General features: G+C 46.1%; 1 protein-coding gene across 4 annotated transcripts in view; it reads right to left on the reverse strand.

Moving 5' to 3' along the window:
* The window catches only part of RAD50 (RAD50 double strand break repair protein), a 202,183-nt gene that overhangs the window by 51,995 nt on the left and 129,985 nt on the right, over positions 1–20,203 (reverse strand). For all 4 annotated transcript variants that reach the window (XM_073569696.1, XM_073569486.1, XM_073569566.1 and 1 more), the window contains 2 exons: positions 12,601–12,693; positions 12,406–12,519 (listed from right to left, as the gene is read on the reverse strand). In XM_073569696.1, the coding sequence (XP_073425797.1) occupies positions 12,406–12,519; positions 12,601–12,693 (207 nt within the window). The remainder of the gene's footprint in view (positions 1–12,405; positions 12,520–12,600; positions 12,694–20,203) is intronic.

Here is a 20,203-nt window from a genome sequence, read left to right on the forward strand (position 1 = left end):
ACACAACTCATTTTATAAGTAAATCTATTTCTAAAGGTGTTACTGGCATGAAACTCTCACCAGATGTTGGTAACAACCCGTCCAATCTACAAGGACAAAGAAATCAAACCATAGATGTCCATACATTAAGTTATGTGTAATAATAATAAATCACACAGGGAAAAATTATTGAACATGCTTACTGACATTTATTTAATACTTTGCCCAAAAGCCTTTGTTTGGTGATGACAGCTTCAAGATGTCTACTTTATGGAGAAACTAGTTACTTGCATCGCTGAGGGTGTGCACACGTGCGGATTCGGTCCTGCGGATCCGCAGCAGTTTCTGCTGCGGTGTACAGTACCATTATAATCAATGGAAAATGAAATTCGCAGTGCACACGGTGCGGAATTTTCCGCGCGGATTTGCTGCGGTTTCAAATCCATAGCATGTCAATTCTTTGTGCGGATTCTGCTGCGGTTTGGCACCTGCTCCATGGCAGGTGTCAAACCGCAGGGGAAACCCGTAGGCTAAACCGCAGAAAATCTGCAGATAAACCGCAGATTTACACATAACGATGTCCCAGCGATCCCACCAACAATCCGACATGGATGGGATTGCTGGGACATTGTTAGGCTGATCGCTGGTGAGCTGTCACAGAGACCGCCCCTCCAGCGATCATGACCAGTGAGCAAGCTGGTTTCCAATGTAAACAGCGGGTATCTAAGAGCCGCGCAGCTCTTGGATACACGCTGTTTACCCTAGATACCACCGTGCACGCTGGTATCCAACGTAAACATCGGGTAACAAAGAGCTGCGTGGCTCTTGGATATCCGCTGTTTACCCTAGATACCAGCGTGCGCTGGTATCTAGGGTAAACAGCGGGTATCCAAGAGCAGCGCGGCTTGGTTACCCGATGTTTACATTGGAAACCAGCGTCGCTGATCTCTCACTGCCACACGCAGCAATGCATGCTGGCCAGCGATCAAAAAATGGCCAGGACGATCGTGCATGATCAGCGATACCAGGCAGGGGGGCCGGTCGCTGATCCCCGTCACACACAGCGATATCGCTGGAGAGATCGCTGATTCGTCACAAAATCAGCAATCTCGCTAGCGATCTCTCTGTGTGTGACGGGGCCTTTACCTGTGGATTTACACAAATCGGCGAGGAAAATTCCGCAGCACAATCCGCAGCGTGTGCACACAACCTAAGGTGGGATTTTGGCCCATTTTTTCACACAAACATTCTACACATCCTGAAGATTCTGTTTGCTCCTTCTATGAACTCTGAGCTTTTGTTCCTTCCATAGATTTTCTGTTGGATTCAGGTCAGGTGATTTAAATATCCTCCCTCCTTTCATCTTTATCATTCTTTTAGATGGCAAATTATTACCAAGAATGTCTCAGTACATTTGTACATCTTTCAATCAATCATATAAAGTTTGCCAGTACAGCATGCTGAAAAACCTGATGTTCCCACGTCCAAACTTCACTTTTGGTATGGTGTTTCTGGGGTGATATGCAGTGCCTTTTGGCTTCCAATCATAGTGTGACATATGGCATCCAAAAAGTTTAATTTTGGTCTCATCTGACCAGACTATATTCTCCCAGTAATTCACAGGCTTGTCTAAATGTGGTTGAGCAAACTTTAAATGCGCTTGAATATGCTTTTTATTTAGTAATGGTGTCTTACGTGGTGAGCGTGCTTACAGGCTATGGAGGTTGAGTGAATTACTTACTTATAGTTTTCTTTGAAACATTTGTACCTGCTGAGTGCAGGTCTTTCTGAAACTCTCGACAGGTGGTCCTTGGCTCTTGGACAACTCTTCTGATATTTCTTTTCCCACCTCTGTCTGAAATCTTTATGGCAAAATGATTATCTTTCCACTTCCGGATTATGGCTCGAACGGTGCTCACTGAATCTTCAGTAGTGCAGAATTTCTTCTGTAACCAATGCCATCAATATGTTTTGCAACAATAAGGTTGTGAAGCTCTGGAGAAAGCTCACTTGTTTTACCCATCATGAGAGGTTTCTTGTGGGGCACCTTGGTAATGGAGACACCGTTTTATAGGCCATCAGTTGAACCGGCTGATATTTTTGAATAAATGGCAGGATTGCTTTCTAATTACTGATAGACTTCAGCTGGTGTCATGACTTTCCATAACTTTTGGCACCTCTGTTTCTTCATGTGTTCAATACTTTTTCCCTGTGTCATTTCTCATTATTACACAGAACTTATTTTATGGCAATCTATGTTTTATTTCTTTAACTGTGTATCAGATGGGTTGTTATCGACATCTGGTGAAAATTTCTTTTCAGTAGCACCTTTACAAATATATTTGCTTAGAAAATTGATGACTTGTTCACTACTTATTTCACCTGCTGTATATTGCAAAGTGTTAACACTTCATGTGCTGGCACTCTAACATATCTGCATTATTGATCTCCTTTAACTGCTTTCACATATGTGAGCATACTCATAGGGGGTGTGATTGCAGTTTTGGTAAACACCTAATCCGGACTAGTCCTGGTTCATGAGCATGTAGTGAGTTGACGTATATCAGTTTATCTTAACTAAATAAAGGCAGTTGTATAAAACAACAAGAATATTACTGGAATATCTGAATAAAGGAGTAAAAGGTCATGGACACAGTTTAAATTTGTTTGGCGACCTGACAGGTTTAATTTAAATAATGGAGAACTGAGTAATTTTAATTTCCCATCTAAACTGTTACCACGCGAGTCCATTAGTCAATCATAGCAGTCTTACTGACTCTGACTGAAAGTACACAGTTTCACTAATTTTTACATTTTTGAGATTCTATACCTTTATAGCAGGAATGCCATACAGAGTCCTAAAAGTCTAAACGTGTGGAAATAATATTTTAAAAGGACTGTCTAGAGCTGGGTTCCCCAACTCCAGTCCTCAAGGCCCACCAACAGATCATGTTTTCAGGATTTCCTTAGTATTGCTCAGGTGATAATTGCTTCACCTGTGCAATACAAAGGAAATCCTAAAAACATGATCTGTTGGTGGGCCTTGAGGACTGGAGTTGGGGAACCCTGGTCTAGAGTAAAAAAAAAACAAAAAAACTAACAGCAAGGAATACTTTAGAATAAAAACATTTGAGGTACTATGGTGGTCTCTACCATTCCCATTGCAGAGTTTTTGCTGTCAGCAATCACATGCTATACATTCACACAACTGCTGTAGCCTGGAATCAGTAATTTTGCCTACAGTTGTGGCCAAAAGTATTGACACCCCTGCAATTCTGTCAGATAAATACTTCGTTTCTTCCTGAAAATGATTGCAAACACAAATTCTTTGGTATTATTATCTTCATTTAATTTGTCTTAAATGAAAAACCACAAAAGAGAATGAAGCAAAAATCAAAACATTGATCATTTCACACAAAACTCCAAAAATGGGCCAGACAAAAGTATAGGCACCCTCAGCCTAATACTTTGTTGCACAACCTTTATCCAAAATAACTGCGACCAACCGCTTCCGGTAACCATCAATGAGTTTCTTACAATGCTCTGCTGGAATTTTAGACCATTCTTCTTTGGCAAACTGCTCCAGGTCCCTGATATTAGAAGGGTGCCTTCTCCAACCTGCCATTTTTAGATCTCTCCACAGGTGTTCTAAGGGATTCAGGTCTGGACTCATTGCTGGCCACCTTAGAAGTCTCCAGTACTTTCTCTCAAACCATTTTCTAGTGCTTTTTGAAGTGTGTTTTGGGTCATTGTCCTGCTGGAAGACCCATGACCTCTGAGGGAGACCCAGCTTTCTCACACTGGGCCCTACATTATGCCGCAAAATTTGTTGGTAGTCTTCAGACTTCATAATGCCATGCACACGGTCAAGCAGTCCAGTGCCAGAGGCAGCAAAGCAACCCCAAAACATCAGGGAACCTCCGCCATGTTTGACTGTAGGGTCCGTGTTCTTTTCTTTGAATGCCTCTTTTTTTCTCCTGTAAACTCTATGTTGATGCCTTTGCCCAAAAAGCTCTACTTTTGTCTCATCTGACCAGAGAACATTCTTCCAAAACATTTTAGGCTTTTTCAGGTAAGTTTTGGCAAACTCCAGCCTGGCTTTTTATGTCTTGGGGTAAGAAGTGGGGTCTTCTACCATACAGTCCGTTTTCATTCAGACGCCGACGGATAGTACGGGTTGACATTGTTGTACTCTCTGACTGCAGGGCAGCTTGAACTTGTTTGGATGTTAGTCGAGGTTCTTTATCCAACATCTGCACAATCTTGCGTTGAAATCTCTTGTCAATTTTTCTTTTCCGTCCACATCTAGGGAGGTTAGCCACAGTGCCATGGGCTTTAAACTTCTTGATGACACTGCTCACGGTAGACACAGGAACATTCAGGTCTTTGGAGATGGACTTGTAGCCTTGAGATTGCTCATGCTTCCTCACAATTTGGTTTCTCAAGTCCTCAGACAGTTCTTTGGTCTTCTTTCTTTTCTCCATGCTCAATGTGGTACACACAAGGACACAGGACAGAGGTTGAGTCAACTTTAATCCATGTCAACTGGCTGCAAGTGTGATTTAGTTATTGTCATCACCTGTTAGGTGCCACAGGTAAGTTACAGGTGCTGTTAATTACACAAATTAGAGAAGCATCACATGATTTTTCGAGCAGTGCCAATACTTTTGTCCACCCTCTTTTTTATGTTTGGTGTGGAATTATATCCAATTTGGCTTTAGGACAATTCTTTTTGTGTTTTTTCATTTAAGACAAATTAACTGAAGATAATACCAAAGAATTTGTGTTTGCAATCATTTTCAGGAAGAAACTGAGTATTATCTGACAGAATTGCAGGGGTGTCAATACTTTTGGCCACAACTGTATATGTTTGGCCTGAGATCACTGATTGGCTGTAGAAGTTACGTGGATATCAACCATGTAAGTTGGTTAAGTGAGTATAGGTTCTTTAGTTGTTTATTCACATTGACACACTAGTAATTTTTTATGACCTTGGAAAACCCCTTTGCATTCTAAGATTTTGTGTGCACACATTGTAACATACCTTGAATTCACAGTAGTATAGAGGACCTTAAGGCTATGTTCACATGTTGCAGGCAATACCTGCGGTCTTGGCAGTAAAGACGCCATTTTAAAAAATAGCAGGTTTTGCTGCATTTTTTGGCTGTGTTTTTCATGCTCATACAGTTTAGTGCCTGTTGTCCTGAGTTTTCTGCACCAAAACGTGATACCTGCGTTTTTGCACTTATTGCTTTGTATGGGTGAAAAAACGCTGCAAGAAGTGACAGTTTTCAAAAACACAGCAGTATTCCAGTTTAGTCAGGAAAAAAACAATGTGTGTGCATGATATTTCTGAAATTTCATAGCTTTTGCCGGTAGTGTAAGACGCAGCTTTTAATTTGCATAAAAATACGCAGCAAAAACACAATGTTTGAACATAGCCTTAGGCTGTGTGCACACGCTGCGGATTCTGCTACGGATTGATCTGCGCGGATTTAGCAAAATTCGCAGGTAAATTTCAGGTCAAAAGACCTGCGGTTTATCTGCGGATTAGCATGCAGTTTTGCCCTGCGGTGTATCACCTCTACAATGGAGGAGATGGTAAACCGCAGCGGAATCCACATGTCAATTCTTTCTGCGGATTAGAAACCGCAGCAAATCCGCGCGGAAAAATCGGCACCGTCTACGCAGCGGTTTCCATTTCTCATAGGATATAATGGTACTGTACACCGCAGCAGAAACTGCTGCGGATCCGCAAGACCAAAACCGCTGCGGATCCGCAGCAGAGTCCGCAGCGTGTGCACACACCCTCACGGTGAATTCCCAAGCTGCAGATTTTGTTGCAGGAATTCCTGAAAATGAAACTCAGTTCCTTTAATTTGAATGGGGTTGTTTCATTTGACTGACAGTGTGGAAGATCTTTTTAACATCAAAACCTTTATGTAGGGGGGCGTGGTCTGCACACTGATGGCGACGGCTGCTTGAAAGGAGAGCTCTGTGCTTCAGCAGGATAAACCAGATCTTATCAGCTCACAGATAACAGGATTACCAGCTAAAGGAGGTGTGAGTAACCCCAGCCCTAGGCGTTGCCTAAGTTGAGACCTAAAAACCTGGCACTCCAGCCAAGCTGACAGACTTTTACCCCCGGGATAGGGAAGTCTCCTCACCAAGCAAGATGGCGCTGGCTTCCCACTCAGCGTCTTCCCACTCCTCACAAGAAGATACAGGCTGCGTGAAAGGCAATAGAGGCATTCCTCTGACAGAGGAAACAATGCAATCTCTGCTGAAAACGCTGAGGGCTTCCCTACAGGGTGATCTCAGAGAAATAGTCAGAGAGCTGAAGGAAGAAATCAGGTCTCTGGGTGATCGCACAGAGCACGTAGAAACTAAAATGGCTGAATTTGCAACATCACATAATCTGATAGACGCTAACACAGCTTTGGAAAAGGAGGTGGAGGCATTAAAACTTAGAATCAGTGATATAGAGGACAGATCCCGAAGAAATAACCTAAAAATCAGAGGGATTCCCTCATCTGTAGCAGATAAAGACCTCCATGAATACTTCCACAAGTTTCTGCAGCTTATACTTCCTGGATGGGACGCCAGAGACCTGATAGTGGACAGAATTCATAGAGTCCCTAAATCCAAAGGCATAGATCCAGCGCTGCCTAAAGATGTCCTGGCTAGACTTCATTTCTATAAAACAAAAGAAGCTGTGCTGTACACACTGAGGGAAAGTCCAGCCCTGCCAGACACTTTCATGGGACTAAAAATCTTCCCAGATCTTTCTGCTACCACTCTTAATAAAAGAAGAGAATTCGCCCACCTTTCTAAACTCCTTAGAGATCAAGACATCAAGTACAAGTGGGATTTTCCAGTGAGGATGATAATTTTCAAGGATGGAGGCACTTACATATGTCATACTCCTTCTCAGGCTGGGCAAATTGCTGGATGACTGGGGAATAGCCCGCCCACCAAACCCTGGCGGGCGGGAGAATCAAAGAGGATCTCCAGACAGGATTAACCCTGAATGGTCAGCAACTTAGCTGGGACTCCTTCCTGCTTATGGCACCTGCTGTCCTTGCTCCTGTGACACGGGATGTCACGTAGCCCCCCTGATGTTCTCGCCTACGGCGAGCGGTTATACTCCGGTCACCCTACTCGGGGCAAACCGGTGTTGATGGAACTTTTTTGTTTTTGTTCTTCTTCTCCTCACAAATGTTCTTTAATTTTTTTCGGAAATTTCTTTCAATTCCTTGTTGGTCTAACCCTTCTCATCCCTGATGGCGTTCCTAGGAATTCAAACCCCCCTGCGGCTCCAATATGAGAATTAAGATATTGTCTATTAATGTGAACGGACTCAACTCCCCAGCAAAATGGTCAATGATGTGGAGAGAGGTGAAGGCATCTAACTGTGATATAGCGTGCATTCAGGAGACCCACCTTCTTTCCACAGATAATAAACGGCTACTTCATCCCAGGTTTCAACACGCCTTTTTTGCTAATGACTTAAAAAAAAGAGGAGGAGTGGCCATTTTAATAAAGAACTCAGTGGCCTTTAAATTGATAAATGTCAGTTATGGAGCGGATGGAAGATATATTATTTTGTCTTGTTATATCAACAGCGTCCCTTATACCGTGGCAACGGTCTACTCCCCAAATTCATCGCAATTGACCTTTGCTAGGAAATTTTTCCAAGCATTCAAAGATACTGCCACAGGGGCGGAAATTATCTGTGGAGATTTTAATATACCTGTTATACGCTCCATGGATTGCTACAACATCAACATCTCACATGCTAAGGAACTTAAGCATCTCATCAATGAATTCCATTTTCATGACATCTGGAGATATTTACACGCATCAGAAAGAGACTATACATTCTTCTCTTCCAGGCATCGCTCATACAGTAGAATTGATTTCTTTTTGGTCGACAGCAAATCTATAAGTAATTGTGTTGCAGCTGATATTGGTTTAATCACTTGGACAGATCATGCGCCGATCTCTTTGTCTGTTCAGGGTGGCTTTAATGTTCACAATTCCCCCAGGTGGAGATTGAATACTAGCTTGCTTGGTAGGCAGAAGGTGCATGATGAAGTAGAGTCAGTGTTAACAGAATATTTCAAACTTAATAATAATGGGGAAATTTCTGACGAGACCCTGTGGGCTGCTCATAAAGCAGTAGTCAGGGGGCACTTCATAAAACTAGCCTCCATCCAAAAACGGCAAAAAGATGCAGATATTAAATATATATTAACCCGTATTCATCACCTTGAATCCCTGAATAAAGCCAAAGCAACCCCTAACTTGACTAAAGAAATTGTAACCCATAGATTCCAACTAAGATCCCTACTCCTGCAAAAATACGAACATAATCTAAAAAAAAAATAGATTGACATTTTATGCTATAGGGGATAGAGCGGGGTCCTTATTGGCAAGAAGGACGAAAAAACGTGAGATTCAATCTAAAATAGAATTCCTGAGGGACCCAAATGGAACAATCACTAGACATCCCATTGAAATAGCAGAAGCATTTGCGAAATATTATGAGGCCCTGTTTAATCTAAAATATGATTCCAACACGTCACAGCCGACTCAAGTGGATATACAGGGCTTTCTAGACACCCTGGATCTTCCCCGGGTCTCAGATGAGCAATTAGAGGAACTTAATCTTCCCTTTACTACACATGAAATCCTAGGTGCCATCAAAATGACTAAGTCTAACTCTGCCCCAGGCCCCGATGGGCTGCCATACGAATATTACAAACAATTTACATCCACTCTGTCCCCCTTTATGTTAAAAACCTTCAATTTTTGGCAAAATAAAGGGTCAATTTCCCCAGACAACTTGGAAGCGATTATTATCACGCTACCCAAGCCAGGGAAACCTGCAGACACCCCGGGTAATTTTAGGCCCATTTCACTCCTAAATTGTGATGTTAAAATTTATGCCAAACTAGTGGCGGATAGACTTCACAAAGTGATCCCGGCCTTAGTGGCTCCAGACCAAGTTGGTTTTGTGACAGGCAGGCAATCTAAGGATGGCACCAGACGGATGCTTGACTTAATTGGACTGGTGGAGATATTGGGTGAACCCAGTGCATTCCTGTCTCTTGATGCTGAAAAAGCCTTTGACAGGGTGCACTGGGGATACCTGGAGAGAGTTCTAACAAAATTCGGGTTCTTGGGGAAAATTAAGTCATCCATTCTAGCTCTCTACTCTTACCCAAATGCGTCAGTGTTGGCATCGGGGTTTCTGTCATCTAAATTTCAAATAAGTAATGGCACTCGCCAGGGGTGTCCATTGTCTCCCGCTATTTTTGCTTTAGTGGTAGAACCTCTGGCGGAAGCTATACGAAAAAACATAGCCATTTCTGGTATAAGAGTTGGGGAATTTGAACATAAACTTGGTTTATACGCAGATGATGTGATAATTTCCTGTTCTAACCCTGTAGTTTCGATTCCAGCAGTGGTGAACACATTATCAAACTTTTCTAAAGTGTCGTTTTATAAGCTTAATGCGGCAAAGTCTTTGATATTGCCGTTTAATGTACCGGTGGAAGCCAGGAGTGTGCTGGAGGGGGCCTTTCAATTCAAATGGTGCGACAGGGGGATACCTTATTTAGGTATTAAGCTGACACCATCGCAGATGTTAATTAAAGAAAATTTGGAACCTCTGATCCAAAATTTAGAAAAGGAATTGGGAAGGTATGAAAAAATATCGTTATCCTGGATGGCCAGGATACAGTACTTTAAAATGGTTTTCTTACCCAAAATATTGTATGTGCTCAGATGCTTACCCATCAAAATTTCTCACAAAACCCTGATGAAACTTCAATCGTTGACTAACAAATTTGTCTGGGGTAATAAAAGGGCCAGGGTCGCAGGTAAAGTGTTATATCCCCCATATGACTCAGGGGGACTGGGCACCCCAAACATAACGGCATATTATAAAGCCTTACTAATTGAATCACTAAAGGAATGGTGGCGTCCAGGCAATTCACATAGATGGGCTCAGATTAAAAATTTCCTGTCCCGCCAGGGCTCGGTCAGAAGAATGATGGAAGCAGAATATTTGAGCCGTTCACGGTTCTCCCCGTGTGTTCCCACCATGTCAGCTTCCCTGGAGGTCTGGCGAAATGACTTGAGTCATAAGATTCAGATTCCTCTTTCAGAGATTTCCCTCAAGTCGTTGGAATCTCAAATCCCCTTTTTGAATCTAGCCAGGTGGGAGGGATCGGGCAATACAGTGCTGGTGGTTCTATTCTCTGATTTGGGTGTTAATCCCTTTAATGAAATAGTATGGAAACACCCCTCTTTAAAGGGTTGTTTCTATCAACACATCCAAATTAGTCATTTTCTGGCCTCTAAATTTCCTCTAAAGTCGAATCCTCTGTTACCTACAACAAAGGCTTTGGTATTTAAAAAGATAATTAAATCCAAAGGTATCTCCTCAACATACAAATGGCTCAATAACCCCCCCGAAGAGCAAAAATCTCCTTATATGAATAAATGGGACGTGGAGTTGAATGTCTCTACCTCTCCTTAAAACTGGCACTCGGCTTCAGCAAATATCCAAAAATATTCCAAGTGCATAAATCATCTGTAGCAACTGAAAAAAGTACACCTGCGATGGTATCGGTCCCCAGCCAACTTAGCACAGTTCCTCCCAAATTATTTGCCACATTGTTGGAAGGGCTGCCTCCAAAGGGGTACTCTTGGTCACTGCTGGTGGGCTTGTCCCAAGGTTTTCTCGTTCTGGCTGGAGGTGTTTGGCCTGATGGGTGAGCTGACAGGCAATCCTATTAATCCGAATCCGGGTCTGGCAGTGCTAAACGTTGGTATAGAGGAGTTCTCTTGGGAATCCAGGGGATTATTGGTTCACATTCTAGTTGCTGCCAGATATTGCATAAGTAGCTATTGGAAATCCCCAAAGACACCTACATTAGTTGAACTATATAACCGAATTAATCTCCAGTGCCAATACGAGTTCTGTCTGGCTCACTCCATCCGCGCCAAAAACAAAATACTTCAGACTTGGGACACGTGGCTAAACTCTGTATATGCATCCCCTGTCAGGCATCTGTTTCCAGGGAAAACTGTCTGAGATTAATAAAATGGGTCAAATAGGGTCAAAGAGAGTGTTACGCAGGGAGTTCATCCGTACCACATGTCAATATTCAAGATGTTTATATCTATGTTGTTGTTACTGCTCGGGCTACCCCGGAACGCCATCTAATTCCCTAGCTTCCCCCTCCCCCTCCCTGGTTGCCTCTTTGCAACCATCCATGGTTCTCCCCCCCCCCCCCCCAACTCTTCCTCCCTTCCCCTTTCTTATCTTCCTTTCTTACTCTCTGGTTCTGGTTGTTTGAAACCCTCGTTTTGAGGATTAAAGAGTAATTGGTAGGTTGACTTTATAGGTATTAGGTGTTGATTAACCAAAAAAAAAAAAAAAAGTTGTAACTTGCATCAGACATGATTGTTGGTGGTGTGATAGGAAATGTGAATCATAATCAAAAGATATACTACCACATGTTACAGCGTTGTTCTCTTTGTGTATTAATGCCATTGATACCTGAATTTTTCCTTTTTTCTAATGTAACTTCCTACAATAAAAATTGATTGGAATGAAAAAAAAAAACCTTTATGTATACAGGTGCCCTCAAGGGGGTGGATCCATTATGAATAAAAAAAAAGTGCCGATGTGGCAGCAGAAATGCTGCAGATTTGTCCCACATAAATTAAAACACTGCAGATCTCAAATCTGCAGCACCAGTCAATTTAAAGTGTAGATTTTCCGCACAATGTGTGGACGAGATTTCATAAAATCTGCAATGCTGCTATTACAATATTCAGGATATTTTTCTGCCACAAATATTTGGAGAAAAGATTTGCTGTATAAATACCCAATGTGTACAGATCCTTAGGCCGGGGTGCACACGGTCAGTAATTGGAAGCGCTTTGGACGCAGCACATGTCCGCTGTATCCAAAGCACTACCGGCTATTGAACGCAGGTGAATCCACATGTGGTCACTGAACCATGCAGAATCACTGCATCCAATACATTGTATGGGTGAGATTTATCTTGCAGAAACTTGCGTCCCAACAAGATAAAGACACGCTGCGGTCTGGAAAGACATGCTGCATGTCCATCTCCACAAGTGAACCGCGGGCGTAGGTGCATGCATAGTGGACATGGTATTTCTTGAAATCCCATCCACTATGCCTTAACATCTGGATGCCGCAGGTTGGACGCCGCGGAAGTATGCAGTTTACTGATCCTACCCTGAACGTTCCCAGTATTTAAAATTTAATACCAAATTAAAAACATGCATGAAAAAACAACACTATTCTGAACATAAGCTGAGTGCTGCATACTATACAGTAATTTAAAGGGAGGTGATATCAAATAGCTTTATACTTACTTTTTGTGTGTCTATATCTTGTCTAACGGTGATCATCTCCTTATTAATATTTTCTTTCTTCTTCTCGCAATCGTTAAGTCGAGAAATTAAGTCTTGTAGTTCAGCATCCTTTTGCTGCAAAATATATGTGTTATTACCTTGCAAAAGATTTATTAAAGCGGCAATTGGTTAATTTCTAATACATGTAAAAAGTACCTCCTTGAATTCTTCTCGACCGTCATGTATGTATTTTTCAATTTCTTTCATTAGCAAGGTGACTTTTTTCACCTTTTCCTTAAGGTCAATGAGCTAAAAGAAAAAAAGGAACAGATTAAAATCTTCCAGAATATATTAACTGAGATTTGAGAAAAAGGGAAACTGTAATTATTGTACAGCTCAAAATACAAGTAATACATCTAATCAGTTTTAAGTTTATGACTGTAGATTAGTACTGCAAAGTAGTCAGTGTACAGCTTGTATAACAGTGGAAATGTGATGTGTCCTCTGACAACAAAAGTGAGTACACTCCAAAGTGAAAATGGCCAAATTGTACCTAAAATGTGAATATTTTGTGTGGCCACCATTATTTCCAAGCACTTCCTAAACTCTCTTGTGCATGGAGTTCATTGGAGCTTCACGGGTTGCCACTAGAATCTTATTCCACTCCTCCATGACGGCAACATGGAGCTGGTGGATGTTAGAGATCTTGCGCTCCTTGACCTTACGTTTGACGATGCCCATAGATGCTCAATAGGATTTAGGTCTGGAGGCATGCTTGGTCAGCACCTTTACTCTCAATTTCTATAGCAAGGTCTTGCATGTGTGTTTACAGTTGTTATGTTGGAATATTGCCATGTGGCACTGTCTCCTAAAGGAGTGGATCGTACTCTGCTTCTGTATGTCACAGTACATGTTGGTATTCATGGTTCCCTCAATGAACTGTAGCTCCCCACAGCTGGCAGCACTCATGCAGTTCTAAACCATGACACACCCATGATGTGGCATGTTGAACTTCCAGTGACCAGTATGAGAGCAATATCACCGATTGTAGCACACCTAGTCCCCATTCACCCCTAAGACCTTGTAACACTAATGAGTCTCATGACACAGGCGAGGGAAACATGGATTTTTGTGAGTACTCACCGTAAAATCCTTTTCTCCGAGACGCTCATTGGGGGACACAGGTACTGTGGGTGTATGCTACTGCCATCTGGAGGCTGACACTAAGTAAACAACACAAGGTTAGCTCCTCCTCCGCCGCATACACCCTCGCCCCGAATACGTGCTGAAACCAGTTTAGTGCAAAAGCAGTCAGAGAATAACGAAAAAACAGCCTTAATGCAGATAACAATATGTCTGGAAAAGATCCACCCGGACATCAACAAAAAAATGCACATTAATTAAATAAACAAGAGCCAATTTGGCTAACAGGGTGGGTGCGGTGTCCCCCAATGAGCGTCTCGGAGAAAAGGATTTTACGGTGAGTACTCACAAAAATCCATGTTTCTCCTTCGTCTCATTGGGGGACACAGGTACTGTGGGACGTCCTAAAGCAGTCCCTGGGTTGGAAGTTGACTCACCAATCCAAGCTACATGCACCTCCTGTCTAAAGGTGCGCCACCGCTGTTTGGAGAATCCTTCTACCTATGCTCGCATCTGCCGAAGCCTGAGTATGGACATTGTAATGTTTAGTAAACGTGTGCAGGCTGGACCAGGTTGCTGCTTTGCACACTTCATCTGTCGAAGCCTGGAGCCGAAGTGCCCAAGAGGCGCCCACTGCCCGAGTAGAGTGTGCTCTGATCCCTGCTGGAACCGGCACACCCCTGATGCGGTAGGCCTCCTGAATAGTCAAACGAATACATCTGGCTATAGTCGATTTTGAGGCTGCGAGTCCCTTCCTGCGCCCTTTGGGGAGCACGAACAGCGTGTCCGTCTGACGAAAGGGTGCCGTCCGCGCCACGTACCTTCTGAGTGCTCTCACCAGATCTAACGTGTGAAGAGCTTTTTCCACGCGATGTACAGGCGCTGGACAAAACGAGGGCAAGACAATATCCTCATTAATGTGGAATGAGGATACGACCTTCGGCAGAAAGGGGGGAGCTGGTCTGAGCACCACCTTATCCTTGTGGAAGGTGAGAAACTGTGCTCGGCAGGACAAGGCCGCCAACTCAGAGACTCGCCTAATGGAAGTTATGGCTACCAAGAATACTACTTTCCGGGAAAGGTACGACAAAGGAACATCTTGAAGCGGTTCGAAAGGAGCTTCCTGCAGAACACTCAGGACCAGATTAAGGTCCCAAGTGTCCAGAGGCACCCTATAGGGCGGTACCAAGTGGGAGACTCCCTGGATGAAAATCCTCACCTGCATATTGGTAGCGATTTTTCGCTGGAACAGGATGGACAATGTCGATATCTGTCTCCTAAGGGAGCTCGGGGCCAAACCTGAGTCTAGGCCTGACTGGAGAAAGGCCAAGATGTTGGGAATCGAAAATGTCAGTGGAGAAAAACCACGGTCTCGACACCAAGCGAAGAAGACCTTCCAGGTATGATGGTAAATTCTCGCCGAGGTAGCCTTCCGGGCACGAATCATTGTAGCGACCACCTCGCGCCCAAACCCCGCCTGGGTCAGAATCCAAGATTCAACGGCCATGCCGTCAAACACAGAGCCCCTGAGTTCGGGTGGAAGATCGGGCCCTGGGACAGTAGATCTGGGCGCTCTGGCAGTCGCCATGGGATGTCGGCGAGTAGCTGCTCTAGATCTGCGTACCACGCCCGACGGGGCCAGTCTGGGGCCAGCAGAATCATTGGAACCCCTTCTGTTTTGATCTTCTTGATGACCCTCGGGAGTAGTGGCAGCGGGGGAAACAAATATGGAAGGGGAAACTGGTTCCATGGCAGAACCAACGCATCCACGGTGATCGCTCGTGGGTCCCGAGATCGGGTGACGAACACGGGCACCTTGGTGTTCACTCTCAAGGCAATCAGATCCACATCCAGTGTTCCCCACCGTTCGCAAATCTGCTGAAAGACCTCGGGGCGCAGAGACCATTCCCCCGAAGTGACACCCTGCCAGCTGAGGAAGTCCGCCGCCCAATTTTCCACGCCCGGGATGTGGACCGCCGAAATTACCGAATGGTTCCTCTCGGCCCAGTGAAGCACATGCCCCACCTCGTGCATGGTTGCTCTGCTGCGCGTGCCTCCTTGATGATTTATGTAAGCCACCGCCATGGCGCTGTCCAATTGAATCCGGACGGGACGTCCTGCTAGAAGGTGCTGAAAATGTTGCAGTGCCAGCCGGACCGCTCATATTTCCAACAAGTTGATCAAGAGGCATGCCTCCTGCGGGGACCATCGTCCCTGGGTGGTGTGGTGACGAAAAACTGCTCCCCAGCCGAGGAGGCTGGCGTCGGTTGTGAGCACTAGCCAGTGATCTGGGGGAAAGGGTTTCCCCTGCAGAAGAGAGGACGTGCTCGTCCACCACTCCAGTGACTGTCTGACCTGCGAGGATAGCTGGCACTGATGATCGAGCGTGAATCGGTTCTTGTCCCAGGCTGACAAGAGGGCGTGCTGTAGGGGGCGAAGATGAAACTGGGCAAACGGAATCGCTTCTATTGCTGCCACCATCTTCCCAAGCACTTTCATCCCAAACCGAATGGTGTGTGGGACTGGCTGTAGAAGCTTCTGGACTCCTTGCCGGAGCGCTAGAGCTTTGTCCTGAGGGAGAATTACCAACCCTCGGGAGGTGTCGAAAATCATCCCTAAAAAAGAAATCCTCTGGGCCGGGACAAGGGATGATTTTTTCCTGTTGACCAACCACCCTAAGCGGGAGAGGGTATCCAGCGTGATGCTGACATTCTCCTCGCACGCCCGAAACGAGGGGCCCTTCACCAAGAGGTTGTCTAAGTATGGTAAGACGACTATGACCCGAGAGTGTAAGACGGCCATCCAAACTGCTATCACCTTTGTGAACACTCTGGGAGCGGTGGCTAGTCCGAAGGGCAGTGCTGCAAACTGGAAATGTCGGCCATTGATGGCGAACCGCAGAAACTTTTGATGCGGAGGAAAAATGGGGATGTGCAGGTAGGCATCCTATATGTCGATCGAGGCCAAGTATTCCCCTTGGCCCATGGCCGATATAACTGAACGGAGAGATTCCATTCGGAAATGTTTGTTCCTGATGAACTTGTTCACGAGCTTCAGGTCCAAAACCGGCCTGACTGTCCCGTCCTTTTTTGGGGACCGCAAACAGATTGGAATAAAAACCCTGCCCCTTCTTGTGCTCTGGTACGGGAACAATGACTCTGTTGCGCTGGAGTGAGTTGATGGCCCCTAGCAACGCCCTTGCCCGGGGCTCCATTTTGGGAAGTCGGGACCGAAAAAATCGTTTTGGGGGAAACTTGAAAAACTCTATCTTGTATCCTGCGGACACCAGTTCCGCCATCCATGAGTCGCGTGCTATCATGACCCAGACCTGGCGAAAGCAGAGCAGGCGGCCGCCTACTCTGCTGATGTCGCCTAAAACGTGCTCCGAGTCATTTGGCTGAGGTTCTCTGGGCCCTGGCTCCCCTTGCCCTGGGCTGGCGAGCACACATTCTCCCCAATGGGTTGGTTCTATATGAGACCTGTCACTCCCTATCCTGGTTGGAGCAACCTGGAGCGGCAGAGCTGGCTGCTGCCGTCCACCCGGGGTTGCGAAAGGCCCGAAACCGTGCCTGAGTTTGGCGAAACGGCTGCTTGGCCCTTTGTTGCGGGAGGAAGCTGCTCTTTCCCCCGTAGCATCGGAGATGAGCTGGTTTAATTTCTCCCCGAACAGGCGGCCACCCTGATAAGGCAGGGAAGTTAACGACTTCTTGCAAATAGAATCGGCCCACCATGTCCTTAACCATAGGGCCCTCCTAATGGCTACCGCATTTGCGGCTGAGAGCGCCGCACAATTGGCTGAATCCAAGGAAACATTGATTAAGTAGTCACCAGCCATAGCGATTTGACTTGCGATCTCTGATATCTCTGTAGGCAGATCTCTATCCTGCAAGACCTTGTTCAATGACTCTGACCATGACTTCATGGCCTTGGCTACCCACGTTGCCGCGAACGAGGGAGAGAGTGCTGATCCTGATGCTTCAAAGACTGAGCGAGCCAAACTTTCTATGAGCCGATCAGTGGGGTCCTTGATAGAAGAACCACTAGGTACAGATAACACGGATTTCGAGGCCAAGCGTGACACTGGCGGATCCACCACTGGGGATTCCGCCCATTTTTTTTTACAGAGCTCCGGGGCAAACGGATATCTCGACTATCGTCTTCTGGCCCGAGAAACGCCTATCCGACCGTTCCCTGTGACGCTGCACTATGTCGGGGTGAGAGCCAAACACTCTATGCGGTCGCTTAGTCCACTTAAAGGATACCTTATGGCCTGACCGCCAAGGTGACGTCATCCTCAACCTCCAGAGTCTGATCAACGACATCGATGAGGCTGTCAATTGTTTCCCGACACCCCGGGGAATCTAGGTCCAGCGGCTCGTCTGAGTCATAATCTGAACTCTGCCCGCTCCCGACAACTGGTGAAGGCGAGCGTGATGCCGAACTCACGGATGCCGAGGCACCGGAAAGGCCGAGAGACGCCCTGTGGGTTTGTTTCCTTTGCGCCTGCCTGGAATGAGAGCGGCCCCTGCAGGCCGGAGGCTCTTGTGAGGTGGAGGACCCCTCCCAAATCAGCGAGGCACTATCCTTGCCCCATCTGGGACGTGAAGAGACTCGATCGCCTTTGTAAGCGATGCCATAGACTGCGATAGCGATAAGGCCCATTCCGGAGGATTTAAATCCCTGGGCTCGGTCGCAGGGGAGGGCTCCTGGGCATGTTCGTAGTCTCAGGCCTCACATAGTTTAATGCTCTGCGCCCGCAGAAATGAGGCCCTACAGGCGATGCATGCAGCGTATAGGAATGTGTGCGTCTTCCCTTTCCCAGCCGTATTGAATCCGCTCGGTCTCAAAGCTGCCCTGCTAGGGGTTGGGGGGAGGAGGGAGCACCTTTGCTGCGTATCCTCACACAGTTGGGACTGCACTTACCTGGTCCTGTGTCCCCCACACGTCCTCTCCTGCTGCACAGTCCTGCTGAGGGCAGGCCGACCGTTATTTCCTGGTCGCGGCCTACCCTGCAGAGAAGCCGGGGCCTCAAATTATCCAGCGTCCGCCCAGGCTCCGGAGGGCGGGCTGCCGGAAGTGACGTCGCAACGGGAGGGCGGGACTTCCGGCCGCGGCCTACCACCAGCCGAAGCAGCGGGCTGGATTTCTGATGTCCGCCCGCGACGGGGGTGGTGGCAGCGGGCGGGCCGGGCGCTGCATAGTAAGGCATCCGCTCCGCCGCCACCGCTGCAGCAACGCTACTGTGAGGACTGCTGTGTGGGGGGGGGGGAATGACCCTCGGGAGGGGGGCCGGGAAAGGGAAGAGGAAGGGGCCTATGCCGGGACATCTGTCAGCCTCTGCTGAACGCCTGAAGATAAGGGCTCCGGCCCTCTGGACGCCGCAGGTCTCTCCCTGGTCATCCCCTCCATACCGTCTGGCCTTCTCCGATCAGGTACAGGGGGGAAAAGGGGGGTGTAAATCCGGGATGGTGCAGGCACCCTAGCTCCGTCCTCCTTCCAGGGCTGAGGAGAGGGACCGTCCGCCGCCTTGCAGCACCGCCGTCTAGCGTTGGTGGAGCAGTGGGGGCCGCACGGACTAGTCTTGTGCCTCTGTACAATCCCATGGTTTCCATACCTAGGGGTGGACAAGGCTAAGTCCGGCATCATGTCCCACGTCGCGGGAGAGGATACGTGGAGGGACACTCGCAGTGTCAGCCTCCAGATGGCAGTAGCATACACCCACAGTACCTGTGTCCCCCAATGAGATGGAGAGATGGCTAATTGGGCATAATTTGGCCATTATCACTTAGGAGTATATACACCAAACAGCACAGTGAGTATCTGTAGCCTCTATACAGGCCACTCACTGATTCCAAGATTGTAGACACCTGTGATGCTAATTAGTGGACACACCTTGATTTATCATGTCCCTTTTGTCACATTATTTTCAGGGGTACCATCATTTCTGACCAGGCCTATTTCATGTGTTTTATTTTTTAAATTCTGTGGAAGCATGGTTAAAAAGCAATGTCTGACTTTCATTTGCTCATTTTCATAGATTTTGATTTATTATTACTTTTGTCAGATTCAAGTTATTTTTGTGAGCAGTGTGGGTTATTTCTGACTGTCAAATTACTAATTAGCGTACCTGAGTGTGTCGGACATTTTTTCTGCAGCTCATTTGTGCAATTGGGTGCTGCACCCCCATTTCATGACTGCGCTATACCTCAGGACATGGTGCCTTTTTTCATGTGTGTGTTAATGTTGGCTGTTTGGATACTCATGTGCTGAAGTTCTGTAGCTGTACCACCTTACCTCCTGTGCCCCCTTACCTCCTGTAACCATTGCCCATGTCCGTCTGCAACTAGTTAATGAACCTTATCTTGTAGCAAGTGTCTGTGGGTAGGGGTTCTGTGCACATCTGTGAAACCATATGTGTCACTGTGTTTGGTAGTGATTATCTCATTTTTCCTGAAGTATCTGCACCCCATGTATTCGATTTTGCTATTACAGCTGCACCCCCTTCTCCCTTCTTTGGCTGTGGCAGCTGCACCCCTTGACCCTTATTTGCACCCCATGTACCCAGAAGGGGAGGAGTGAAGTGACATCACACACGTGAGTAGATTCAGCCCATATTTACTGCAGTGCAGTAATGTGAAATAGTTGTACACTAGATTTATGTGACAAATTTCAGTAG

Source organism: Dendrobates tinctorius, unplaced genomic scaffold (genome assembly GCF_039654945.1).
Source record: "Dendrobates tinctorius isolate UK_male_01 unplaced genomic scaffold, ASM3965494v1 ptg000001l, whole genome shotgun sequence".
NCBI lineage: Eukaryota > Metazoa > Chordata > Amphibia > Anura > Dendrobatidae > Dendrobates > Dendrobates tinctorius.